Below are 27,781 nucleotides of genomic sequence, written 5' to 3' on the forward strand. Positions count from 1 at the left end.
GTCTGAAAGTGGACAGCTAATTCCTGCCAGTGATTGGGGTTCTTTGCTAAAATAGTGAAATAAAATCATCTTTTTTGATACAGCACCTCATTTGTTTGCCCTAGGAAAATTCCTTCAGCCCTGGGGTAAAATTAAGTAATGAATATGGGTTATCCAAAGCCGGGGTGGGGGGGCGGGGAAGCCAATTCCTGAGGAGCTAGGTGCAGCACCTAGTTAGCAGTGTGGCTTTCACAGTGTCAGACCCATGGGGTGGAAACTCCGTCTTGTTCACTGTTCAGTCGCCAGGGCCTGATGGCAGCCCATGCTCATTAGACTGGGAGGAGGAGTGGAGGAAGGAAAGAGGGCAGGTGCTGTTCGGCCTGAAGTTAGAAGGACTGAATAAAGTGCTGTAGTGCCCTAGGCAACATATTCACTTAGCAGATACTTTATTGTGCCACTGTGGTCAGTGTCTGTCTCTGAGAAGGTGTGTTTGTGGTGAGGGGGTTCCCTAAAGGATGTCACAGAGTCCCATGTAGAAACTTTAGACAATCCAAGGTAGATAGGTATTTTTAACTCATGATACGCCTTTATTTCCCCTTTACAATTTTTAAAACATATTTGGTACAATTATACATAATAATGGAGTGCAATGTGAGTTTCAATACGTGTATGCATTGTGAAGTGATCAAAGTAGGATAGTCAGCATGCCCATCACCCCCAACTAGTTACTTTTGTGGTGAGAACATTTAAAATTGTTTCTTTTAGAAATATACATTATTATTAACCATAGTCACCTTGCTGTGCAATAGAACACCAGAACTGACTCCTGCTCTCGTCACCCATTGACCACTCCCTCCTCATCCACCCTCTTTTCCTCCCCATCCCCTAGTAACCTGTGCTGTTATCTCCTAGGATACCAACTTTTTAGCTTCTGCATGTGAGATTGTACAGTATTTGCCTTTCTGTTCCCGGATTACGTCATTTAACATAATGTTCTCCAGTTTTATTCATGTTGCTGCAAAAGATAGGATTTTTCTTTTTTTCTGGTTGAATAGTATTCCATTGTCAGAAGTGTTGTAAGACTAGGAAAGGAGCCCTGCAGGCTGGAGCCCTGGGGAAAGTGGTCTGAGGCAGGTGGGAAGAGCTGGGGCCTGGCAGACAGGCTGGGTTTGATTGTCAGCATAATAGAGAGCACTCATGCGCCAGCTGGGTGGGAGGAGCAGCCTAGTAAAGACCGGGAAGCACCTCAGGAAGAATGTGCAGGGTTTATGGTGATGAACAGAGCAGCAGGTATGTCACGGGAGAGTGGGGTGTGATGGGGCAGAGGAACTTGTGTTATAAAGTAGTACGGGACAGAGTTTGAGCATCATTGTATTGGGCATTGTGGTGGTGTTGAATAGTGGTGGAATGTATGGGTCTGGAATCAGGCTGCCTGGTCAGGGGCTCTGAAACTTGAGTGTGCATCAGAATCACCTGGAGTCTTGTTAAAGTACAGGCTTTCACACAGCTCCAGAGTTGCTGATTCAGTGGGTGTGGGTGGGGCCTGAGAATTGGCATTTTTCACTGATGATGCTGCCGTTACTTAGCTTGGGACCACAATTGGAGAACCACTGGTCTAGAATTGAGAGGTTGGTAAACCTTTTCTGTTATGTTAGATAGTAAATATTTTAGGCTTTGTGGGCTACGTAGGGTAACTGTTACATATTTATTGCTTTTCATGACCCATTAAGCATACAAAAACCATTCTCTGCCATATACAAACAGGCCTTTGGGGGAGTGAGGATGCGGAAGGGAAGGTGGGGCATGGTTTAATAACCCCTGGCCCATGCCTAGATGATCAATCCTCTGCTGCATAGCTGGCTGACCTTTACCAAGTTAATCACCTTTTGCCTTTATTTTCTCCTGTTTCTCATAAAACAGAGATGATAATATTCATACTTCTTACCATATAGGACTTCTATCAGGATTCAGTGAGCGAAGCCACTAAAGAATGTTTATCATAATGTCTGGGACATAGCTAGAATTTATAATTTATTTTCATTAATAGTAGTACTACCAACTACTGGTTACTCTGTTGATAGGCAAGGGGAAAACAGTAAGAGGCAGACCAACAGTGATCCAAGACTCTGAAAGCTAATTGCTTCAAAATCCTGCTACCATTTTCTTTGGGGCTGCTTGCAAAGAATCCTTTGGCTGAAGCATATATGTACACTCTGAAGTACATCCTGGGTTAGTTCCTTATAAGGGATCGGAATCATTGCTCAGCCTCTCCCTTGAATGGCACTTAGAAAATGGCGCTATTTGTAAGCTGACTGGTATTGGGTCTAGGACTCAGGCTAGAAAGGGTGGACATACTGGTAACTATTTGAAACCTATGCTCAGGTCCTACTTGTTGGGAAGCCTGATTGAGAAGGGTGGCCGGATTTGTGCTAGTATTAGATAGGATCTGGCTGCATTAATATTGAAACTACTCTGCCTTTTAATGTCTCGTTTTGCCTCATGGTGGGAGTGAAAGTGAGAACCACAGAAATTCTGCCTGCCAGGTGTTCCACATTTCTTGTGCTGCAGCATGCAAGTGAGCAGTGGGGTGTAGCTTTCCCTGATGTAGCTGGGACAGCAATACCACTGCTTGTTCCTCTGGCACGTCTTCTCTGTGCTGGTGCACCGAGAGAGGCTGCCTGGTGGCCCCGAGGGAGCCATCTGTCTCTAAACACTGTTAATGAAAGCTGGCCGTGCTCAAATAAGATGGGGCAATCTACCTGTTTCTTGTCTAGTTACCCCGAGGGGGCATCCGCTTTCTTGCTCACCTCACCAGTTGCATGCTCTAGTCCTTGCCAGAAGCACATAATCCTGACTTTGTAAGCTTAAGTTACAAGCACACAAAAGTGCCTGAAAGTGATATAACTCCACCCTCGGCTTGAGTTGTTGCTGACGTTCAGTGAACTATCTTTCTGTCTCCTGCCCACCTTGCAAAACAAACTTCCTGTTTTGCATTTGGTCCAAGCTGGAACAGCCCCACCACACCTGTTAACACACGCAGACACACACTTCCCCCTGCGTATTTGCTTAGCTTCTTGTTGCCTAGCCAGATTTCCCCTCAGCTTAGAGATCCCGAATCGTATGATACTGAACCAGCAAATTGAAGAGTTGACATTTTATTTAGAGCTATTCAAGTGGAAACATGGCTTCTGGTTTATTTTGCTAGATTGTGCTGTGCCCACTTTGCTAATCGTTCTTCTCCTTCACAGCAGAATGGAAGAGAGGAGAGGAAGTCGGCTGACACAGGAGCCAGAGTGAGACCAGCAGACTCTCACACTCAACTTACACCATGAATTTGTGTCTATCTTCTATGCGTTAAGAGCCAAGGACAGGTGAAGTTGCTGGAGAGCAATGGCTCTCTTTACTCCGTGGAAGTTGTCCTCTCAGAAGCTGGGCTTTTTCCTGGTGACTTTTGGCTTCATTTGGGGTATGATGCTTCTGCACTTTACCATCCAGCAGCGAACTCAGCCTGAAAGCAGCTCCATGCTGCGTGAGCAGATCCTGGACCTCAGCAAAAGGTACATTAAGGCTCTGGCAGAAGAAAACAGGAATGTGGTGGATGGGCCATACGCTGGAGTCATGACAGCTTATGGTAAGCACTGCACTAGTGGGACCGCTCCATTAATGTGTGCCTTGGCCTTGAAATGGCCCCAGAAGCTCCCAGACATGGTCTTGTCATGGACCAAGTGTCCTTTGCCACTGTCTTCAGAAGCAGTGAATTGCACACAGAGGAGCACCTTTAGAAAATTAAAGCAATGCCATTTTGGGTGCTCTGAGCTGGTGTATGCAGAGACACTTTCCCCTGGAATCAATGGGTTAGTATAGTTAGGGTTCTGTTGATTGTATTTGCAGCTAGCTCCATCTCCCTGAACACATTTCTGGAACCACGTAATCTCATGTAGGAGTGAGTTCAGGGAATGCTGAAAAATATTCTCCTTATCTTTCCCTAAACAAAACTTAATTAAGACTGGTAGGGGTGAGGTGATGAAGATAGGGAGGAATGTTCTGTGGAAGCCAGTAATCGTAGAGCCAATTGTGTGCCTCCCTCCAGCTGATAAATAGGACACTGGCTCTTGCATGCTGGTGAGTTTTAACCTTTGGCTTCTTGAGACTGTATTGCTCTTCTTCTTGCCCTTGTTTCTACTTGCATTCTCTTTGAAAGGAATCTTTGTGTATGTGTTGCCTTTCTTTAAAAGAATTTTTTTCAGGATGCTTTTTAAAATCATACAGAGCAAAAAAAAAATACACATGGAATGCAACTTTTCTTTTATGCTTAATATAGAAAAAGTTGGAAGCTATAGACAAGCAAAAAAAGAAAAAAGTCTACTCCAGGCGATAACCACAATTAACATTTCAGTGTATATTTTTCTGATATTTTACATATACACACACAAAAATATATGTACACACGAATACTTCGAACACAAAAACTGCAAATGGAATTTAGATCATGCTGTTTTTGCAGAGCAGACCTGGTCTGTAGAAGATGACCTGTTGTCAGTGACAGAGTCTGATCATTGAATTGAGGTTTTGGTGGCCTCACTGAAGTGGTCTCCATGATAGTATAGATGGGATACAAGAATGGGGTTGGGTGAGGTGGAGAAAATGGAGCCCTGTTTTGTGACCCACTCAAGGAAGGTACCCTGAAGTATGCAGAGTTCGAATCATGATTCCCAAAAATGTACAGCAACAGTTCAGTGCAGGTTGAGTTCAAGCACAGGAAATCATACTCAGTTACACATGCAGTTTTTTCTTTCCAAAAGGGGAAAAAAAACCTTGTTTTTTAAAAAAGTATGTAAAATTTTATACACTTGTGTGTGTGTGTGTGTGTGTGTGTGTGTATATATATATATATATATATTTATTTATTTATTTATTTATTTATTAAAAGATGCTTGCTTTTAAGGAACATTGTAGACATTTTTTTCCGATTCTTACTATGTAAATAATCACATTCTCTTCTTTTAATCTATTAAAAGTGTATGTAGGCATTGGCTTTTAATATATCTAAATAAAATGTTACCTTTTGTGAACTGATGGATTTAAAAAATGAGACTGTACTGTGGGAGCTTACACTGAAAAACAGCTAGGTAGTTTTTTCTAAAGTTGCATTTTAAAATTGCTCATTGATTCACACTTCCTCTGTGGTTTAGATATACCAACAGAAAATAAAGCTGATTGTCAACATTAGTGTTACCAATGTATATGACATAGCAGGTAACACAGATGCTGTTTTAGTTTCCGGTTGTTTGCATTTGATGTTACAGCTTTGAAGGGGAAAAGGTATAGCTCAGTGGTAATTTTCTCCTGTTTCTCTCAGTCTGTCAAACCTTTTCATGGGCAAGAAGCCCCACAAATAGCAAATGTATAGGCTTTCAATTTATCCAGTTGTTTTGGCTGCTTTTATTTCTTGTGTACTGCTGAAAATCTCTTAGGGAATGTGTACCCTCATTTTAAAGGACAATAATATGGTCTTAGCTTTTCAGCCTCACAGAAATATTATTTTTTAAGTTACCAAAAATCCCAGAATAAGCTGTTAGAATTTCAGCCACCTTATATGCCTATAATCATAGGACTTTGCATCTCAAAGAAACTGTAGATATTATTATTCCCACTTGCTCCTTTCATAGATGAACCTTAGCAAAATAATTTGTCTTTTTCTCAAAAACAACAAAGAAACAAACAGGTCACATCAGCAACTCTAACTCAAACTGCTAGTTTTCTCTTTCATCTAATCAACTTAACATCTCAAAGTGGTTTTTGGAGTTGAGTTTCTGGAATTTAATTGGATTTAAATATATGTGCTTGAGGTATTTAGGATTATCACATGGTGAGATCCTACTAGTAAGACAGGGTGTCTCATTTGGTGGTGTTCACATTTTGGTCTAAATAGATCTTGATTGTGGTAGCTGTTTGTGTGTGGTAGGATTTTAGCAGCATCTCTAGGGTCTGCATGCACTAGATGCCAGTAATATCTCCCTAGTTGTAACAGTCAAAATGTCTCTAGATGTGTGATAATTGTCCCCTTCTTGCCACCTTGGAGAACTACTGTACTAAGAGTGGAAACCACAAATGCTATCTGACACCATCTGGTTAAGGATGTTCACAAGCAGATAACTAGTTTTAGGTTTTTTATTTATTTTTATTTTTATTTTTTTCGGAGATGGAGTCTTGCTTTGTTGCCCAGGCTGGTGCAATCTTGGCTCACTGCAACTTCCACCACCTGGGTTCAAGCGATTCTTGTGTCGGCCTACCTAGTAGCTGAGATTACAGATGTACACTGCCATGACTGACGAATTTTTGTATTTTTAGTAGAGATGGGGGTTTCACCATTTTGGCCAGGCTGGTCTTGAACTCCTGACTTCAGGTGATCCGCCTGCCTTGGCCTCCCAAAGTGCTGGGAGCCACTGTGTCCAGCCTGGTTTCAGTTATTTTAAACTTAAAAGCCTAGTCTTCCCCCTGGTTTCCAGTTCTGGCACCAAAAAGTTGGATTGAGTGAGAGGATTGTACTACGGATTGGTATAGTCCAGGGCCAGTCCTAGAAAGCTGGAGAGCCATTCTGATGACATATGCTCTTCCTGGAATCTGTCAGTATCAGTAACATTGTGTGACATGCAGGCAGCTCTAGCAGTTAATGTCACATGGTGGTGCAGAGACTGTAGGATTCTCAGTGGTATAACTGGGCTGGCAGAACAGTGATGGGGATGCATGGGCCATTAGTTTGCAGTCTCTTTTTCTGCGATAAATGCAGCCTGTGTACAGTGCACTGCCTGCATATCTGCTTCAAAAGAGTGAAGAGTTGATCCGGTATGGCTGGGATTTGTATCTCGTTTGAATGAATCCAGCTAAAAGAAGGAAAAAATTCCTTCTTTCTCTCATCCCCATATTGGTATAATCAGAGGCTCTCAGTATAAATGGGTCTACGGTAGGTATTTGAAGGATTGTAGTAGCTAATTTTAGATGATTGTTGATTTATTAGAATTTCTGGTTAGAGGCCAGGCGCGGTGGCTCAAGCCTGTAATCCCAGCGCTTTGGGAGGCCGAGGCGGGTGGATCACGAGGTCAAGAGATCGAGACCATCCTGGTCAACATGGTGAAACCCCGTCTCTACTAAAAATACGAAAATTAGCTGGGCATGGTGGTGCGTGCCTGTAATCCCAGCTACTCAGGAGGCTGAGGCAGGAGAATTGCCTGAACCCAGGAGGCGCGGAGGTTGCGGTGAGCCGAGTATGCTCCATTGCACTCCAGCCTGGCTAACAAGAGCGAAACTCCATCTCAAAAAAAAAAAAAAAAATTCTGGTTAGAGATTTCAGGGCAGCAGGGTTCGGTAAACTGTGACCTATGTGCCAATTCAGACCTTTGTCTGACTGTGTAAATAGTTTTATTGGAACACCTCCACTCCCATTTGTTTGTAACAATTGCAATAACAGAGAAACACGGTAATTCCAGTATTTATTTCATAAAACATCTGAAACATTCTGAATCCATCAATCAGCAGTCACTATAAGTTATTCTAATACTCACCTGTTCAAAGTCCTTATTGATTCAACTACTTCCCAGGACTCCCATGGTCTAAGGCAGAGCCAGCAAACCATGGCCTATGGGCCAAGTCTTCCTTGGTACCTGTGTTTGTAAATAAAGCCATGCCCATTTGATTATATGCTGTCTATGGCTGCTTTTGCACTGTAGCGGCAGAGTTGAGTAGTTGCCATAGAGACTGCAAAGCCTAAATATTTACTGTCTGGTTCTTTACCAAAAATGTTTATCAATCTCTGACCTAGATGGTCTCTGGGTGAGTGTCTCTATCTACTGGATTTTGTGTGTATGTGTGTGTCTCAAGTCTCTTTCATACCTGTTTGGATTCGCTCATGCCATCTTCATAAGGTGCACATGTAAATGCAGCATTTCTCTGGCCTCTGGAAATGCTGCTTCTAAGTGACAGGTCGAGTTGTAGTGGGTTTTGGAGCCAACTGGTTTGGCTTTGCCGCATCCTCTCTCCGTGGCTTAGGCCCTAGAAGCACTAAACTGTTTAATGTGGGTGTCAGTGCTTCTCACCAAGGACTACGACACTTGAGTGAGGTGCTGTGTGTCAGGTGCCTGATACTGTGTGCTTGTTGGCTGTTAGTGTGACTTGTGACTAGTACTCAAACAATAGCAGAACTTGAAGAGTATCTTCTTCCCTGACCCAATCCATCCTTGTTTTGGTGATTTGACTTCTGAACTTCTTTTGGGATTTGGTAACTCCAAAGCGATACCCAGAAGATCTCCTGGGCAGCCCGCGTGGAACATTCAGTGTATTTGTTTTTACAGTGTGGAGGGCTTTTCTGTGTATTACTCCGTCAGTCCAGAGAGGAATGTGTTGGCTTTTGCCTCCCAGCCATGTATAGAGCCAGAGCCCTCCACAGGTCAGCCCCATCTGCATCTCCCAGCCACTGTGGCAGGGGCCATGCCTGCCAGTGATGACTCGGTAATTGTGTCACGGATGGTGCCACTCACCCGAATCAATGCTGTTCTTGTTTTTGAGGTGAATTGATCTCTGTCTCCAACAGCCTGACCCAAATTCTGATCCCTAGTGGTCACCTCTTATCTAAAAGGACAAACCTGGTCCACTTGTGTTCTCTAATGAAAAGTAATAGAAACCTGAGGCGAGGTGACATTTCCCCTCATGGTCCATCCACACCTTGTTAACACTGGCTTCTCTGGGCTGGGGCATTGCCCTAGAAAAGCTGCCAGCCCAGGCTCAAGCAGCTGTGGGCTCCCAGCTTCTCTGCCCACCGCTAACCCACATCCCCTTTGCCTGCTGCCTGATTCCTCCTTGACCTCCAGGTTCTGCATGCCTGTTCTTCTTTACCTACCTTCTGCCTGTCTCCTAGTTCCCTGAGCTACTTAGTCCTAGACTGGACCTTAGGCTTCTGTGTTTCAAGCCTGGTACTTCAGGAAATGTGTGTCATTGGCTGGAATATTCCCTACGTTTTGTACATACAGTGGAGAGAAAGATGGACAAAGGCTCCGCTCTCATAGATGCTTTATTCTCTTTGGAAGGAAGAAATAATAAACAAGAGAGAGTCAGATAGCAGTACATTCCAGGAAGAAAAATGGGGATAGGATTTAAAATATCTGAGGGGCTACTTTCCCCTGGAAGGTCACCTGTCTCTGGAGGTGTCTTTTAACCAGAATGACACCAAGGAACAGCCAGGTACAGTGGGAAAAGAGAGGGAGGCAGAGCGTACCAGGGAAAAGGCATGGTGTGTGCCAGGCCCTAAGGCCAGCAGCTGCACTCTGGGGCAGAAGGGAGGCCACTGTAGCTAGAATAAAGTGAGCAAGCAGTGGCATGGAAGGTGTTGAGGCAGGGAGAAGCCGGCAGTTCATGCAGAACCCTGTAGGCTGCGGCTTCTGGTATCAATATGGATGTTCTTAGACGTAAACCAGACCTCGGCCTCACCCTATAGTTCACTGCTTTCTCTGTGGGAGGAAGGAAGTTGTTATTTCCTTAAGGAGACACGTATTGGAGATGGGAGAACCAGTATAGGAGTTTCAGTTGCTGATTGGGGGGCAGTGGAGAGGTAACTGCTTTGGGCTTCTGATTGGCCCTCATTGGCTTGGGATGCTATGCCTAAGATGTTAACACCATTTAGGGCTGCCACAGATTGCTCTGAAAGGGTAGCAGCTGCCCTGTGTTGCAGATTCAGACAACATTCTGAGATTCAGATGAGAGCTTTTACAAATGTTTCCTTCTACCTCTCTTGTGAAAAAGAAATAAAAACAGGTTGAATTTCATTAAAGAAACGAGCATGTAAAGGGTTTTTTTAGTTTTAGTTTTTTCACCTTTTTCTTTTGTGTTTCTGTTCCTACAAATATGGAAATATGGTCAAGGAACTGTTTTTCTTTTTCTTTTTTTTTTTGGCAGGCGAGGGGAGGGCTGGGACTGTTGTGGGGCAATGTGGAAAACCACTGTTGCCGAAGTAGAAATTCCCTGCCCTTGAGGGAAGTACACTGTTTTTGGAGTGAAACTGGAAGGGAAAAAAACAGCTGGGCTGTTTGGTGTGTCTGAGAAGGCTTCAGTTAGTCTACAGTGATGTGGCTGGTGTGATTAAAGAAAGGGCTTTCTGCTTTAAAAAGCTTGGAACCTAAAAATGGGCCTCTCTGTGGCTTGGGACTTTTCCAGCTATCTTGTGGTAGTGTCCAGCCCACCCACTATCCTCATCAAAGCCAGACCAAGTTCACAAGCACGCCCAGGCCAGTCAGGAGGTCTGAGGAAGACCATGTTTTACAAAGGAGGAGTAAACTCAGAATAAGGGGCTCGCTCTTCTACTCCTCAGTCATTATGACCTTTCCTTTCATGCAGCACCACTACTTCACCTCTGGGTTGAGGAGGGATTGCATGCACATGTGTGGGGTTGGAGTCTCAATCTCAGTGTGATTGTCATTGTCATGTTCAGACGATAAGGCTTAGAATGCCCCTTGTCTTACCTGGTGCCCATAGCTTTCCATGACCTTCTGCTTCTTCCCAACTCTGTCCTGGTGCTCTTTTGCTGTCATAAGTGCTTGGCCAGGCCTCATGCTGCTGTGTACACCCAAAAAGCTCTGAACCCTCTCAAGTCTACTAAGGCACTGCAGCTGTCTTCTAGGACAAGACTGCTGGGTGGTGGCTGAGCATTCACCTGTCTCTGAGCCTCTGCATTTGCTCTCTTTCTCCTACCTCTTCCTCTTTTCCTTCTTTGTTTGTAAAAATAAAGTTTCTTAGAACACAGCCATGCCCATTCCATTCTATTTCAGAGAAGTTAGCCTTCCCTCCTTCATAACAGGGCCCAAGCCCACTGTGATTCTCATTCTTTGTAGCAAGCTACTTAGCATCATGTATTTGTTGTATGAGCTGATCATGTATCTCTCCCACTTACAATGTAAGTCCTGAAACAGTATGGACTTTGGTCCTTTTTGTTCCCCGCTGTGCCTCAGAGCTTAGTACCTTTTGCCTGGCACATAGTAGGAGCCATGAATGAATAGCAGCAGCTCCTGGCAGAACTCTGTGATGCTCTGTGGTACAGTTACAGCTGGGACTCATTTGAAAATCACAGTAATGTTTTTAGTGAAGCAGGAAATGAGATGAAATTCCCTATGGGCTCTGCATCCAAGAGGCTCCAAGTAGCTATTATACATAATCCTGACATGGGAACCATTGTTTATTCTGGAAAGTAGTTAGAGAGTGTTTCTGTTGTGAGGGTGGAACACGTTGTGTTCCTTTCCAATGCGTGACCTTGAACAAGTCACCAACCATCTTAAAGCTCACTTCCTCTTCTGTAAAACAGACAATATAGTATCAGTTTACCTCTTAGGCTTATTGTAAGAATTACAAATGACAAAGTTTATTAAGGCACTTAGATTGACTGAGATTATTTTTGTTTGTTCTGTTTTATTTTTATTTTTTGGGGGTAGTCTTGGTCTGTCACACATGCTGAAGTGCAATAGTTTAATCATGACTCTTAGAACCTCTGCCTCTCAGACTTAAGCCATATGCCCACCTCAGCCTCCAGAGTAGCTGGGACTATAGGCACGTGCCACCACTCTGGGCTAATTTAAAACAAACAACAAAGAAAGGCTTTTTTTGTAAAGATGGAATCTCACTGTATTGCCCAGGCTGGTCTCAAACTCTGGGCCTCAAGTGATCCTCCCATCTCAGTCTCTCAGAGGGTGGGGATTACAGTAAGCCGCTGTGCCCAACCAGCACTTAGATTATTAAAGTACATTCTTTGCTATTATCACTAACTCTGGCCTGAATGTACCTGCATCTGTTACCACCCAGCTATAACTGTTCATGTAGATCTGACATTGTTCATGCATTTGAACACAAGGCTTCATTCAGCAACCTGTTTACGTAGCTGTTCTTAGCATTTACAGGGGTGGAGCCTGAACAGGCATAAGAGGAAATGCACTCTGCTTCAGAAGAGGGGAGGCTTGCCACACCCTCCTAAACTAGGAGATGTGGTTGTCATTGTCCTGTTCAAAAGATACAGCTTTCCTTTGTGGGCTGTAAAGTAAGCTGGGTGTGGTCAAGTTCACCTTTTATCTAACCAAGGCATTGGTGGTGGTAGTGTTTCTGGCATGGTACAGTGAGCAGGAAGGAGTAGTGTGCAGCCCTGCAGGAAGATATGAGCCCTGGTGTCAGATGGGAGACAGTGGATGACAATAGGCTCGACCTCTCAGCACTTCTCTGATTCCTTATCTTTTCTATAAAAAGGGCTAAAATTCTTGGGTCCTATTCCATGCAGCTGGCTATGTGTTAGGAAAATTCAGAGAATAGCCTAAGAACTCTATTCTGAATGTTTACAGATTCCGTAAAGCACTTACTATCATCAACAGGCCAAGAAACGATCTTTTACCAGATTCTGATGCATGGAAAGTTCCCTCATAGTAATGACACCCTCTGCAACACCTCAGGAAAAACAGTCACTTCTGGGTACATGTTCTGGTGACAGCTTAAATCTGTAGTTCTAATCCAGAAGAGAAGGCTAGTCAATGTTACTGAGCATCTGAGCTGCTCTTTGACTTTGGTGATGATTGTTTCATGTCCTTTCGTGTCCAGAATCTGCTGCCTGGGACAGCCACAGGGTGGAAGCCACATTCCTCAGTTCAGGAGCAGGCAAATTATCCAACATGTGGCTTTAAAATTCAAACGAGATAAGGCAATAAGGGTCACCAAGATGTTTCTGTTGAGTGTTGCTTTACATGACTTTAGGGTACTGATGGCATTATCTCTAAAAGCACCATTCATTGTACTATATATATATTTAAAATAGCAATGTCTTTGTGCTTTTGAAAATAATGTGAATTTTTATGTAAAATTAGAGCATATGAGGAAGTATGGAGAAAACATAAAGAATAAATATACTCCTTACATCTAAGTACAGATCTTAGCAGATAAAATTTTGATTTCACTTTAGTTCCTTTTTTAAAAAAATGTGATACACACACATGTGTATATGTGTATTTACATGTATGTATGCTTTTTAAAATTAAGATAGTGCATTTTCTTATGCCATTAGGTATTTTTGATGACTGTACACTTTCCCTTTTTTATCCATCCACTTAACAAATATTTATTGAACTCCTGATATTAATAGCTGGTGGCCGTAAACAGAGATGACAAGCAGATTTGGTCTCTGCCCTTCCTAAGTTTATAGTCTAGTGATTTATTCTATCTTACGAATGGCTCAATGTAATTTAATCTTTTTGTTGTGTGTTTGGGTAATTTCCAGTTCTTATCTGTAACAACACTATTTTATTAATAGCACTGCTTTGAATGTCCTTATGCATAATAAATAGACTATATTTGGGTCATTACTGAAACTATATTATCTTTGGAAAGGTCACTCTAAAATTAATTTTAAAATACATAATTGATGAAACTTGACATTCCTGACAGTCAATGGAAATAAGAGGTTGAGGTTAATTCTTTTTTCATTAACACCTTCCTTTCTCATTAATGCCCTGTCTTTTCCGGTTTCTCCAGAGCAGCAAGTGAAGCTGCTCTGTGGCTCTGTCGTGCACGCTCTGCCTCTCGGGCAGCCATGCTGAAAAGGGATTTGATTTAGGAGCAGGCACAGATGTAAATTATTTTTGGCAGTTCAGTTGTAAGACCTTGCTCATTGCATGGTTGTTTCTGTGCCATAGTATCATGGCGGCTGCACCTTCACAGTAGATCTCAATGTTGGCTGTGCCCCGATCCTTGACAGACTCTGCAGATCAGGATTTAGTGCATTTTAAGATGCAACCTGGTAACTCTGAATGCACAAAGTGAGTGTGATGCACAGCAAGGCTGAGAACCATTGCTATAGAAGAATGTTCCAGGAAAAAAGGGGTAGTGGACAGCATAACGCCTAAGCATGGGCATTTTTGGTGATTCCTCAAATATCAATTGATTTTGATTATCTGGAAAATGAAGGTTTACACCCAGTCTCAGAGTGTTAGCCGATAGATCTATAAATCTTACTCCACCAGCAGGACCCTCCTTTCTACCCGCATCTCCTCGGATTCCAGAGATGGAGAAAAGTGTGATTAGCAGTTATAGCTCCTTGGCTGTCCTGCTCAAGGATATGTCTCTTAGCCCCTTCCAGCTGCTTCTGACGCGTTAATGCCATGGCTTCCTAGAAATGAAAACTTAATAGAAGCTGTCAAATAACCTGTTCCAATGCGGTTTAATCGACCTTACCATTTATCAAAGAATGCCAGCATGATAGAAACCAAAGCCTACTTTCCCCAGGGAGACATTTTAAGTGTTTTCAACTACTTTGATCTCATCATCATCACGTACAGTAACTTTTAGAAATGCAGAATTGTGGTAGTAATGTTGGGATTCATTTTTTTTTGGTGAAGGCTTTGAAGCACAAACAAAATTTTAAAAGTTCATTAGTAATTGAAAATGATAATCTTGCTGAGGACACGTTTTATGGCCATAATAGCTATAAAACGCAGTGAAAAATATTAAATACACTGGAATTTGGAGAAATATTTTTCTCTCATTTTTATTAAACTATAGAAATTCTTTGTACAGTTGATTGAATAAAAAGGGTTACCATTAAGGTTAAAACACAAACAAAAGTACTATTATTTCTTTATTTTATTTTTTGAGATGGAGTATCGCTCTGGCTCTACCCGGGCTGGAGTGCTGTGGTGTAATCTCAGCTCACTGAAACCTCCACCTCCCAGGTTCAAGTGATTCTCCTCCCTCAGCTTTCTGAGTAGCTAGGACTACAGGCACGCACCACTATACCCAGCTAATTTCTGTATTTTTAGTAGAGACAGGGCCTCACCATGTTGGCCAGGATGGTCTCGATTTCTTGACCTCATGATCCACCTGCCTTGGCCCCCCAAAGTGCTGAGATTACAGGTGTGAGCCACTGTGCTGGACTGTTATTTCTTGAAAATTGTGATAAAGCTGTTAATAGTTTTTGGAGGTTTAACAGTAAAAGACAAAGATGCAAAAATAATTTCATTGCCTGGAAAGGTTTAATTTATTTAGCCTTATTTGTGGGAGTACTGTAGTTTGTTTCACTCATTTATTTGTTCACTTACATAATACATACCTAATGTGCCAAGTGCTGTATAATGATACAGAGAGCTTGGCATCATCTCTGTCCTGTGCGTTTTATTAACAACATCCTTAATCTTGGGTTGGCTGCTTTGAAATGGTGACTCAGATAGCTGCTGGAATTGAAAATGAACTTTTTTCTTTCATATTGGGAGAGAAAACATGCCTACCCAGGTAAAGTGCCTGAAGTATTTAAGGTTTTTAGTAGCCTTATATTACGTCTTCATCTTAAGGCAGAAGATCTAGAAGGATTCTTAATTTTTAAAAAAATCTTGGATCACTTGATGTATTTGGTAGTCTCCAGTGTCAACTGGTGGATGTTTAGTGATACTGTGTCAGGTAGACACAGGACAGGGACATGAGTGAGTCTTAAGAGTGGTGGGTATATGTTTTCCCACAAATGCATGGGAAAATCCCAGAGGTTATTACCTAACAAGTAGATTCAGGAGGAGCATATCAGAGATGCTTGCTGGTGGGCAGGTCCATTGTTGTTCTTAAGAGGCAGTGAAGCATGGTGGCTAAGAGCCTTCGGCCCTGGAACGAGACTGGGTTTGAGTCCTGGGTCTGTAATCACCTCTGGTAAATTATGTAGCCTTTCTGTGCTGTGATTTATTCATTTGTAAGACAGGCAGAGGGATGATCACAAGCTTCTCAGATTGTCTTGGTAGGATCTAATGAATTAGTTCATGTAAAGTGCTCAGCACACTGCCTGGCATATAAAAAGGTTCAGTAAGTGGAGAAGGTAATATTGGGGTTGCCGAGATGATGGTGATCCCTCCTCATCATCGTGAATCCCCTTATCCATTCCATGTCCCACAGTCACAGAAGGTCAATCTTTGGCAGATGGGGTCAACAAGAGATAGTAGGTCAGACATATTTAATGGTCACTGTAATTTGAACTGAGGGAGAATGAATGTCTTCTTAATTGTAAGTATGACAACTTTTTATCCTACGTAGAGTGTGGTCCACTAATGACTGTCACCAGTAACTATGGATTGAGGACTATGTTCAATAGTCTCTTGAGAGTCCGTCAGCATTGGCTCATGTTCTGTTAGCTCTCCCACAGGGAGGAAGTCAGACTTCCCTCCCTGCATCTTTCCATTGTGTTTGTAGCAGTCCAGGGAATGGAAGTCACACATGATGCAGGTTCATTCAGCGGGCCTTTCTCACTCTGGCATTTTCTGTCCTATAACCCCTCTATCACAGTTCTCTCTTGATACCTCCACAGAGGGGCAATGGGCAATGCAGGTTTAAGAGAATGCACCTAATTGAATTCACTGGTTCTCAAATCAGGGCAGTTTTGTCCCTCCACAGGATATTTGGCAATGTGTGGAAACATTTTTGATTGTCACACCTGGAGAATGGCTGCAGTCATTCAGGGAGTAGAGACCAGGGATGCTGCTAAACATCCTACAGTGCAAGGACAGTTATCACAACAAAGAATTAGAAGGTTGAGAAATCCTGAGTTAAGTTACACTAGAGGGCCAAGGCTTCTGTGCTTGGCCAACTGCAATTACCGGTGATGGTTAAATGCTATTCTAGATTCTATTCACATCCTAGTTGGCTGATGACACAGGCTCTAGGCAAAGAGGCTATAAACGGGGGAGATTGATCTTTTATATCTGAGGAATATTTCTTTATACCGAACATTGCCACTTCTCGCTGGCACGACTGCCCCCTTCTGCGTGGCTGGCCTCTGGCACTTTTCAGAACTCTGGAGAGCCAGTTGATGAATTAGACTCAGTTACAGAACAGGTGACTGACTCCCGCTGTCTATGCCAACTGATGATGTGCCTGTGACAGACTGAGTCATGCTGACCGTGGGACTGCAGACCCCAGAGGAGAGTGCTCTCATGACCCCTTGGATAAAGCAATAAAGCTTTGCATCACCTGAGGAGAGATTTCTTTGGGAAGGATGAGAACATTTTCCAGTGAAAGGTTTTATTTTACTTATATATTTAAAAGGTTTTATTTTACTTATATATTTATTTACTTATATATTTTATTTTACTTATATATGCAGTTCTTATTATGTGCCAGCTGGTTTTCAAAACATTTTCTAAATATTAACTCATTAAGTCCTCTTGACAACCCCAAAGCTGAAGCATTGTTCATGTCACTCTTTTACAGATAAGGAAACGGGTGCAGAGCTATTACTCAAACCTAGAGATTCTGGCTCCAAAGTCAGGCTTTTAACCACTGTGTTAGAGATGAAAAACTCTGAACTTCACCCTTGGTTTCTTTTTTCTACTCAGATCCTTAACTTCTGATTGGTACCATTGAGGCATTGGAGAATTAGGCTGTCCTGAGGCAAGCCCTCATTCTGATCTATTAGCTCATTATTTCATATCTGTGAACCTCAGTTTTCTTATCTGTAAAATGGAGTCACACCTACCTCAGGGCGTGGATGTGAAGATAAAACAGGTGTCCGATTTGCATTGCTATGAAGAAATACCCGAGCCTGGGTAATTTATAAAGAGAAAAGTTCTTTGGCTCAAATTCTGCAGCTGTACTAGAAGCACAGCAGCAGCATCTGCTTCTGGGTCACCTGGCAAAGTGGGACAGGCTGGTGCAGCTTGGCCGAAGTTCTCTGGCTGTGGTCTGGGCTGCTGACTGGACCGTGTGTGTTTATTTCATGGACAGATTACAGCATCTGCTCAGGGACAAGTTTGCTCTGTTTTTAGGAGAATGGAAGGTGGCAGCTTTCCATCTGTCTTAACTCAGGGCTTTTCTCAGTCCTGCTACCCACACTGTGCCCCTTTCCCCTGGCCCACTCCCAATTCAGAAATGGGTCTGGATTCTATTTCCATGGATGGTTATGCAGTCGCCCACCTGCTTTTCTGACATGTACAAGTCAGTATATCTTTCTATGATTATGAAATTTTAGAGGAGAGAGTCTAAGTCTTTTTTTTCTTTGAATGTCTTGTCTACAAACAGTAAATGCATCCATAGGGGTGAAGGAGTTCCTGTTATTTATCCAGAGGGAAATGCACCACTCCTTAATGTGTAGTCAGATGTGTGAGAAAGGGAACCAACTCTTAAATGTAAGAACCGTGAGAGAACATCCCAGCATCTAGAATAATATCTGTCACATAGGAGTAGTTTAATAAATATTTGTGAGCAAATGAATGACTCGTAATATTTATTTTAAATATTTCCTAAATCTGATTATCGTTAACTCTGGGTTACCGAGCAGACCTGGAAACCTGGAGCTGTAGCTTTTATGAAGTGTTAATGTATGTAACTAACAGAAATAAACGCTTTTTTAAAAACCTGGGACATGCTACAGTATCCAACAAGAAAAATAATGTACTTGATCCAGAGGCCACTCTGGGATCTTGCTATACCCTTGGGGTGTCATGCTTTGTATGAGAGACTATGGTGCTGTAAGGAGGAGGAATTTAATGTAGTGCTATAGTAGGATGCTAACTAACAAGGTGTTTTCCCTATTGGCCAAGTAGCTGGAAATAGTTACACCATGTCACTTATTGCCTGACTTGTATTCTGCAACAAACTGATACATTTAGTAGGATCTGGGCCAATTGAGGATGGCCGTTGTCATCTCCCAGATGTGGTTTGACCTATCTTTTGTACTACTTCAGAAACATTTGAGAAGTTTTGTTCTCCATGATAAAGAAAGAGCAAGCCAGACAGATAAGCAGAGGCCATAGAATTTTAAAGTTGTCTGTACTTTCTTTTACAGATCTGAAGAAAACTCTTGCTGTGTTATTAGATAACATTTTGCAGCGCATCGGCAAGTTGGAGTCAAAGGTGGATAATCTTGTTGTCAATGGCACCGGAACAAACTCAACCAACTCCACCACAGCTGTTCCCAGCTTGGTTGCACTTGAGAAAATTAACGTGGCAGGTAAAAATAGCAATTCTCTGCTGTCATATGGAGTCACACCCTGCTTTGGACCATGAAGAGAATAAAGGAGTGCAGTGGTTCTTACTGGAACCCACATAATATAAATTCTATAAACTTGGCACGGCCGTGGTAAAGATAAGTTTCAATTTAGTATTTAATAGCAGACGTTAAAATGCTCTTTATAGTTTTATGATGTGTAATATTTGGTGGTTTCTGTGACACGTTTGCTCTTAATGAACTCCTGGAAGTCACTTCTAATGAGAAGATGCATAGCCTAGATTAAATGAAATACAGAGGTTATCTGAGAAGCTCATGCCTTTTAGAGTTCCTTCCTCCTCTGTACTCCCATCAGACAATTCTGAAAGTCTGTTACATATAATAGTTTCTCTCCTCCCTGTTGTTAAAGAGCCACCACTGGAGAAAATGCCTCCTACGTGTATATGGAGAAATAGAAATTCTGGAAATGGCCTTTAGGTGATAAATGGCTCCTGTGTAATCCTGGGCAGATTCTGTAGCCACCCATGTATACCACATGTCATTCCCACTGGGATGCATTTTGTTTGGCCCCTTCTGGAAACTGGAATATTGAATGAGACCAGGAAAACTGATGAAACACAACACAACACCCAAATTATACGTAGCGTGTTGTTGCCTTCCTCTCACGTTAGAACCCACCCACCCTCGCCCCACCGCCAGCTCCCCCACTATCACACTGCTCTGAGGTCAGCCCCTGGGTCTATGTGCTTGAGCCAGGACTGCTCTTGTTAGGATGACTGCTCTATTTCCTGGGGACCCAGGACAAAGTGAAGACCCTGAAGGTCAGGATTCAGTGCTTTGGGTGAATGGTTGTAGACAAGCTTTCTCTGCTTTTGGTGGGTGGTAGCCAATCTCTGGTTAATGCATAAAGTAAGTAGTTAGGTTACTTTTGACATCAGTTTCTGCTTTAAAATAAATCTTGTTTCATACACTTGTAAACTTATTTCTTTGTCTTTACCTGTTGCTTCTAAAAGTTCACACACTTAAGTAGGAGGTTTCTTTTCCTTTGCTACTTCCAGTGTCAAAACATTTAATTGTTTTACATTATGCAAGCTGGTTGTTATTACCTTTTTTAACGTTCTTTGTCCTGTAGCAAATTTCAGATTGCCAAATATTTTTAATAATTCAAAGTATCTAACCAAACAAAGGTATTAAAAATAACTTTTAATTACAACACAGAAGCAGTGTCATCTAGGCCATAAATCCTATCTTCCTTGCAGTTTTCAACAGCTTCTGTAATTAGACAAGAGAACCTCCCACTGTGTTTAGCTGCTTATTAATAAATGGAACCATGCCTCTTCAGTCTCTACTTGCCACCCCTGTACCCAGTAGAAAATGCTGCTGGAAAGGCCCTAACTGGTTTCGTCACTGTTCTGTGTCTTACTTCTGGAGGTGGGATGGAGTGTTCTGCCTTTAACTTTGCTGCTCCCCACTGCCTCTGAGGTCCTGTGGCTTGTGGGCCCCTATAAACACATCTGCTGTCATTCTTTCCCCTAACATGGGATCTTGCTACCTCTTGCTGTCCTGTTTGCTGCAAGGCTCACAGGGACTTTGCTACCTGGACTTTAAGCTGCAGAGTACAGGTAGTGGGTACACCTCGAAGAAGGAAGTGGCAAGGACTTAGGGACTAATTCTTTCAAACAAAATAGGGAAATATACCAGCCATATGTGTTGAGCTAGTTTACAGCTTAACAGATGTCTCTTGAGCATGTTCTCTAAGCCTGTGGTTCTGAGTGGGACTCCTTTACATGTGCCACTGGTGCTCTGTAGGGTCCAGCCCTACAGGGTTCTGTGAGCCCCTCTCTGCTGGTATGGAGATGAGAAATTGTAGAAATAAAAGACACAAGACACAGAGATAGGCAAAAGAGAGTTTGGGCCCGGGGGTCCACTGCCAGCCAAAGCACAGAGTCCGGCAGTGGTCCCGAGTGCCTGAACGCTCTGACTTTTATTGAGTACAAAGCTGGGGTCAGGGCAGGTAGGACGTGGGGCAAAGCTGGGGTCAGGGCAGGTAGGGCGTGGCCTTGGTGGTCGCTGAGAGGGTCAAGTACATCACGTGTCATATAGGTAAGGACTTAAGACCTTCAGGTAGCCGAGATGAGGTAAGGAGCATAATGTGTCAGCACTTTTTCCACACTTGTGAGGAAATAACAAAGACATTAAGATTCCTATTACTTTTACTGATTATCTCTTCTAAGAAAAAACGAACCAGGTGCAGAAGCGGATCATGAGAGTGGACATGGAATGTGACCACTGAAGCATAGCATCACATAGAGACATTTAACCCCTGGATGTCTGTGGGGTTACCTGACAGCTGTCAGGCCTACCACAAGAGCCCGGAGGAGCGGAGTTTTCTCCTAATTCCCCAGAGGAAGGAGACCTCTGGGCCATCTTGGATGCCTCCTTCCCAAGACGGCTAAACAGGAGGCGCTTTCCCAACGCTGGCGCTGCCGGACAGCTGAGGTGCCCTCCAGCAGCCCTTCCACAGGCATGACAGAGGGCTTAAAGCGTCTTGCTTTGGGTCAGATTAAAACAGTGTCACCCCAGGTTCACACTTCCGACCTGAGAGGCATTAGTGAAAGAATTCGGATCACCTTTGAATAACTAAGATCACGTATAAATAAGATCACATATGAATAACTAATTACTATGATTATATTTCTAGTTACTTTCTTCTTCATTATTTATATGGAAATAGGCTGAGGCTTCTTGCTCCTGCCTTGGCACTTATGGGATCTTCTCCCTACAGTGCTCTGTTTTTAATATTTAAAGAACCAGAGTGTTGTGTTTTTATTTTTATTTTTTCCTTTTTGGGCAATGGGAGCAAATCTAGAGTTACACATTTAGTGATGAACCTCATTCGCGTGACTTTGCGTCTTTCAGGTATGTGCGGGACACAGTCCGTACCATCATGATTTTTACTGAACAATTAGGAAAAGAATACACATGCATAAAATGACACAGACCATGGTTGCTGTAAAGAAAGGGTGACTCAGAAAAAAGTTTGGACTCAGGGAAGGAGAGGAAACTGACATTTAGCAGCATTCCAGTAAATACAAGTTCCTCTTTCTGAGCCTCCAAGGTACATGATTTTACTTAGTCTTCTTAGCATCTCTGAGATGTGTTGTCACAGTTTTTATTAAGTTTAGGTACTTGGGAGAGGGTGAACATTAGTGCTGGAGTCCCTTGAGCTCAACTTAAGATCTGCTAGTGCTATGTAGAGAAAAGATTCTGAGTGTTAGCTCCATCTTTCCTTCCATTTGCAAATTATAAAGGCATGTGTCTGCAAAAAGGTGCTACCATTTTCTTAAAGGTACCTAGAAGAGACCTGCCAGTTTCCTAGATTTAATTATCTGTCTCATCAGGAATTGCTCTGTCTTAGGGTCTCCTCTTAGGCTGACATTTGTAAAAGCTGGTCCGTGTGTGTGTGTGCGCGTGTGTGCGCGCACACACGCACACACACATGCACATGCGGAGGCATCCCTTTCATAGACATTGTCTTGGCCAGAGTTGATACAGAGATGCTGGGCATCCCTCTTCATTTCCTCCAGAAGGTGGAGGGTCCTTCATATCTTGTCACTCAACCACATAGTTATTAAAAATGATTTGCCATGTCTGTAACGTAGGGTACCAGAAAGAAAGACAAGGACTTAAATGAACAGTTCTCATTTATGAGCAGACTTTCCTTGCTTTTCTGCCCTCTCTCTGATTCATGGCCAATGCTGTTGTCTTCAGACCCCTCTGTCAACTCAGGAATGGCTCCTGAGCTGTGAGAGTTCAGTTTTATGGGACTCCAGTCCTCGCTGAGTGAAGTTTTTCTCTCTCCCTTCTTGAATGGAGACATGTGGTAATTGCTTAGAAATGTTCTCCCTGGTGTGTCTTTACTACTGACTCTGGTGTCTTATTGCTCACTGATGTTTCTGATTGCCTATTGTTTTATCTTATTGCTTGCTGATATATCTTCTGGTTGGTTACAAACTGTCTCTAAATTGGGTACCATAGCAATTGAAGAAGGATTCCCTAAATTTATTTTCTTTAAAGGGATAGCTCTGTGTGTGTGTGTGTGTGTGTGTGTGTGTCCCCTTATTTTCTCTTTCTAGCTGTGTTCTTTGTGGCTTTTATCCAGTATGGCTTATCTTTGCAAATTTATCACCAAGGGTTTTTTTTAATGTGAAAGTAAATGTGCTCCTAGAGAAATTTAGGTGGAAATGAACTTTATTAAAATCAAGAAATCAGACTGAACTGGATTTTTGAGCTGCTTGTCTTATTGAAGATAAAGGGTACTCAGTGGAATGAAAAAGCAGATATTTAAAATCCCCATCCTTCCACCAATCACACAGTAAATTAATTTCTCTATATTTACTTTCTGAAAGGGCTTGAAAGGCCTTCATCAAAATTCTCTCCTTTTGAAATGATGGTTTGAATTTTAGAAAGGCCCATTCTGTTTTTCTCTAGTTTTGTGATCTTAAATGAGGAAGTGGAGTGAATCTGTGGTTTTTTGCCATGTACCTGAAGTGTGGGGAAAGGTAAAAAGTATACATATCTGGTCATGAAAATGCTTGCCTTCTAAGGACTGAGACAGTGTCTGATTTGTCTTTGTTCTGCCCATAATGTCTTGATTGTAACCTTACCTGTTGAAGATAATTCAGTAAATATTGCTCACATGGATTGGATTCTACTGGAGGGAACAGCATTTGGTTTCACCACCTGGAGGAGTGTCTTCTTACAGTTTTTCTTCTCCATTTACATTTGGGGTGATTTGCCTGGAAGTAGGACTTGGTATTTCATTCCCAGGTTCACAGACCTTAGCAGACACCATCTAAGAAGTGGGACTGCTTTTTTTGTTGTCAGGACTGAACTTCCCATCGATGGTTCTAGGTTGTGGAGCCTTCTCAGGATGTGATAGTTACAATTCTAGATTGTGATATTTTAAAGGAGAAGAACATTGTGCATCTCTCTTTGGGGTAGTGTGTGTACATGTGTACACATTTGTTTGTACTCTCAATAACAAGTTGTTATTCAACGTCAGCTGAATAACTGGCCAGTGTCGACTGTTCCCTAAAAGCCAAAACCATGATAGCATCCGCTTAGTGTTGTGATGACTTAACAATTGCAAGTTCACTTGGGAAGCAGAATCACAAAATCAAAGGTACAGGCATAACTCATGTGACTGTTTTCTGGTATTTAATCCAGATTGAACTTCGGGCAACCCTGCATTTTTTCCAGGGTTGGTAGCAACATTCAACACTTTGTAGTATTTGGGGTTGAAGTGCAATGTATTTGAATTTGGAAACTGTTTTTAAAAACAGCAACCATTATTATTATTATGACCATTTGAAAGTTGAAAATGAAAAATGTCCCTGCTGAGTTCCAGGGCTTCCATTTGGAACTGCAATTTTCCCCCGTTTGTGCTGTTAATGGACCTTGAAATTAAGTTGTTCCTGTGTTCTTTCCTTGTTTGTGTACCCGTGTTAACAGTTTTTGAAGTAGCACCTGAAGTGTCCCAGCTCCACCCCTAGGCAGTGGCTCAGCAGATGGCTTTCCCAGGGTCAGATATTGGCATGTCAGTGGGATCCCAGTTGCTACTGAGAGACGGGAGAGAGATGAGATTGCAGGGTGCTTTCCTATTAATTTGAGCAAGAAGCAAATATGATCTGTCTGTCTACCTGTCACTTGCTGTTTTGTAATTTGCAGCGGTAACAATAAATACGTGGACACTTGTCAGAAGCTATTCTTTTGGTGTCTTTGCAGACAAATGCTTGTCTTTGTTGATACGGTTTTCACTGTGTGGTCAAGGATATTTTGATATTTATTTAGAAGAAGAAAAATTTAGTTCAGAAGTGATGCTGATCTTCGAGGCTATGTATCTATAGCAGTGATTAACAGTTGAGGGTGATTTTGCCCCCAGGGAACACATGGCAATGTCAGGAGACATTTTGGTTGTCACAATTGAAGATGTGCTATTCATTTATTTAATTATTATTTTTTCTTTTTTTGAGACAGAGTCTCACTCTGTCACTCAGGCAAGAATGCAGTGGCATGATCACAGCTCTCTGCACGCTCGACCTCCCGTGCTCAGGCAGTCCCCTCCCTACCCCGCGTTAGCCTTCTGAGTAGTTGGGACTATAGGCAATGGGCCATCATGCCCAGCTAATTCTTTTTTCTTTTTTGTAGAGAATGGGGTCTTGCTATGTTGCCCAGGCTGGTTGGGCTCCTCGGCTCAAATGATCCTCCTGCCTCTGCCTCCCAGTGCTGGGATTACAGGCATGAGCCACTGCGACCAGCCCATTTAGTTCTAATAGATGGAGACCAGAGATGCTGCAAAGGATCCTCTATAATATATAAAACACCACCCCCAATAGAAGTATCCAGCCCCAAATGTCAATTGTGGCAGGTTTGTGAAATTCTGATCTATGAGATATTGTTAGAATCTGGTGCCAGCGGATATTTTCACCTGTGGTTAGTGCTGAAAGATGTCTGAGACACTGAAGTTTCCTGATTGGCCAGCTGAGACCTAAAGTTCCTTTCCCTTTTCCCAGCAAGGCTGTTCACAAACTCCCCAATTTCCACCTTATTTAGCTTTGCCACTGGTCTTTGAGGCCTCCAAGGAAAGGGAGTTTAGAAACTCCCAGGAGACTGTTTTAGGATCCTGACTTTAAGGGACTCCTTTCCTGCACCATGGTATGTTTTTGGCAATGTGCATTTTACTTCTGCTTCTGTAGAATGTAATTATTTCTTCTTATGAAAGGGCCACTAATTCAGAATAACAATCCTTTAAAGTAGTCTTAGAGAATGGATTTAAATTGCAGAATGTTTTAGAAGAAATCCTATTTTATTTTAAGCATAGTATTTAATTATCAAGACATGAGAAAGTAAATTAAATAAGTAGAAGAAAACAAGATAGGTCTCCAAAGATCTACTTTACATCAGCAAGTACCCTTCACAGCATATTTGGAGCAATATTGAAAAAAATGAGACTAGAGAGTTAACTGGGATTTGCGAAGCATTTTCAGCATTAAATGAAGGAGTTGCTATTTTGTTCCCTGGGCGGTGGCAGCTGATGAGAGGTTAAAAGTAGGAGGATAAATAGGTGAGGTCTCTATTTCCAGAAAATAATTGGTGGCCATATAGAGTGAGATGCATATGAAGGGGTCCAATCAAAAGCTATGTGAGAGAGACTTCAGTTAGGCTCCAGTTAGGACGAGAATGCCCTGGGTTAGACATGTTCATAAGGCCCAGGGAGGAGAATTTGAGACCCACGTTAGGGTGAAGCTGGCATGGTGAGGACCCGGACAGACCATGGGAAAGGGCAAGGGAGAAGTTGTCATAATGATTTCCAAGGGTGTAGCTTGAAGGATAACTGGTGACTCATTATTGAGGAAAAAACCAGCAGAGAGACAAGGTTTTGTGAGGACTGTAGCTGCAAGCCATTTGTTTCAGAATATCGGTTTAAAGGCAGTTGAAACTTTGGTGCTAGTGTTGAGGGGACGAGGGACAATGAAAAGCAGCATCTGTGGGACCAGAATGGCCTGATTCAGATCCTGGTTCCACTACTTTATAGCAGTGTGACTTTGGGTTAAGTTTCTTAACCTTCTCTGGCTGGGTTTCCCCATTTGTAAAACAGGGGGAAATAATAGCAGTGCCCATTTCACAGTATTGTCAGGAGGTATATTAGTCTGTTTTCACACTGCTATACAGATACTACCTGAGACTGGGTAACTTATAAACAAAGGAGATTTAACTGCTTCACAGTTCCATATGGCTGGGGAGGCCTCAGGAAACTTAAATCATAGTGGAAGGGGAAGGAAGGCACTTCTTACAGGGTAACAGGAGAGAGCGAGTGAGAGAGCAAGAAAGTGCCACACTTGAAAATCATGTGCTCTCCTGAGAACTCACTACCATGAGAAAAGCATGGGGGAAACTGCCCCCAGAATTCATTTACCTCCTACCATGTCCCTCCTTTGACACAGAATTAAAATTCGAGATAAGATTTGGGTAGTGACACAGAGCCAAACCATATCAGGAGGATTAGGTGAGACTGGTAATGTGCTTAGAAACGTGCATAAAGGGCATAAAGTTGGTACTGTATGAGCATTTGTTAATTACAGTTTAAAAGTTATGTGTTTGGAATCTTGACGTAAAAATGGAACACTGTAGTGACTAGTTATTTGGGTATCATCACTGGTAGTGAAATTAATAATATTTGTACAGTGCTTTGTAGATTAGAACGTAATTTTTTATATAGTATTTCACTGGGACACTTTAAATTTGTAGTTCCCAAATTGACCTTTTTGTGCCTCTGTTTCCAATGTTTGGCTCATCATCAGATTCATGTTTTGTCAATTTGGTTGCAAGAAGCCAACCACCTAGCTTATATTAACTTAAACCAAAAGGGAACTTGGGGTTCATGTCATTTGAAGGTTCGTAGGATGCTGGTGAGAGATTCAGACATGGGAACCACCTTCAGGTACTTCAGCTGTATACTCTCAGGTATGGGATACTTGCCAGAAGCTATTCTTTTGGTATCTTTGGGAAAAGGTTCCTGAAGAGATCCCAGATAAGCAGATAAAATGCATATGGCTACTAGAGACCCTGGTCATGTCATAGTTTGGCTTTCTGGAGCCAGCCTAAACCTGACTAAAGCTTTTCTCTCCTCTAGGGTTTGGAGGGCAAAACTTCCGGATTGCTAACTTTCTGCAACCATTTTAAGCCCTACTGTGGCCAAATGTGCTTCCGCCCCCCTTGGAACAAGCCCAAACCCCTGCATGCAGTTTATTC

At 42.5% G+C, this 27,781-nt stretch overlaps 1 protein-coding gene across 9 annotated transcripts in view; it reads left to right on the forward strand.

Moving 5' to 3' along the window:
* The window catches only part of MGAT5 (alpha-1,6-mannosylglycoprotein 6-beta-N-acetylglucosaminyltransferase), a 325,037-nt gene that overhangs the window by 123,305 nt on the left and 173,951 nt on the right, over positions 1 to 27,781 (forward strand). For 6 of the 9 annotated variants that reach the window (XM_074399900.1, XM_039479867.2, XM_039479866.2 and 3 more), the window contains 2 exons: positions 3,228 to 3,610; positions 18,806 to 18,970. In XM_074399900.1, the coding sequence (XP_074256001.1) occupies positions 3,370 to 3,610; positions 18,806 to 18,970 (406 nt within the window). In that variant the 5' untranslated portion in view covers positions 3,228 to 3,369. The remainder of the gene's footprint in view (positions 1 to 3,227; positions 3,611 to 18,805; positions 18,971 to 27,781) is intronic. The other 3 variants (XM_039479865.2, XM_074399903.1, XM_074399899.1) reach the window with 1 other exon arrangement.

Source organism: Saimiri boliviensis, chromosome 5 (genome assembly GCF_048565385.1).
Source record: "Saimiri boliviensis isolate mSaiBol1 chromosome 5, mSaiBol1.pri, whole genome shotgun sequence".
NCBI lineage: Eukaryota > Metazoa > Chordata > Mammalia > Primates > Cebidae > Saimiri > Saimiri boliviensis.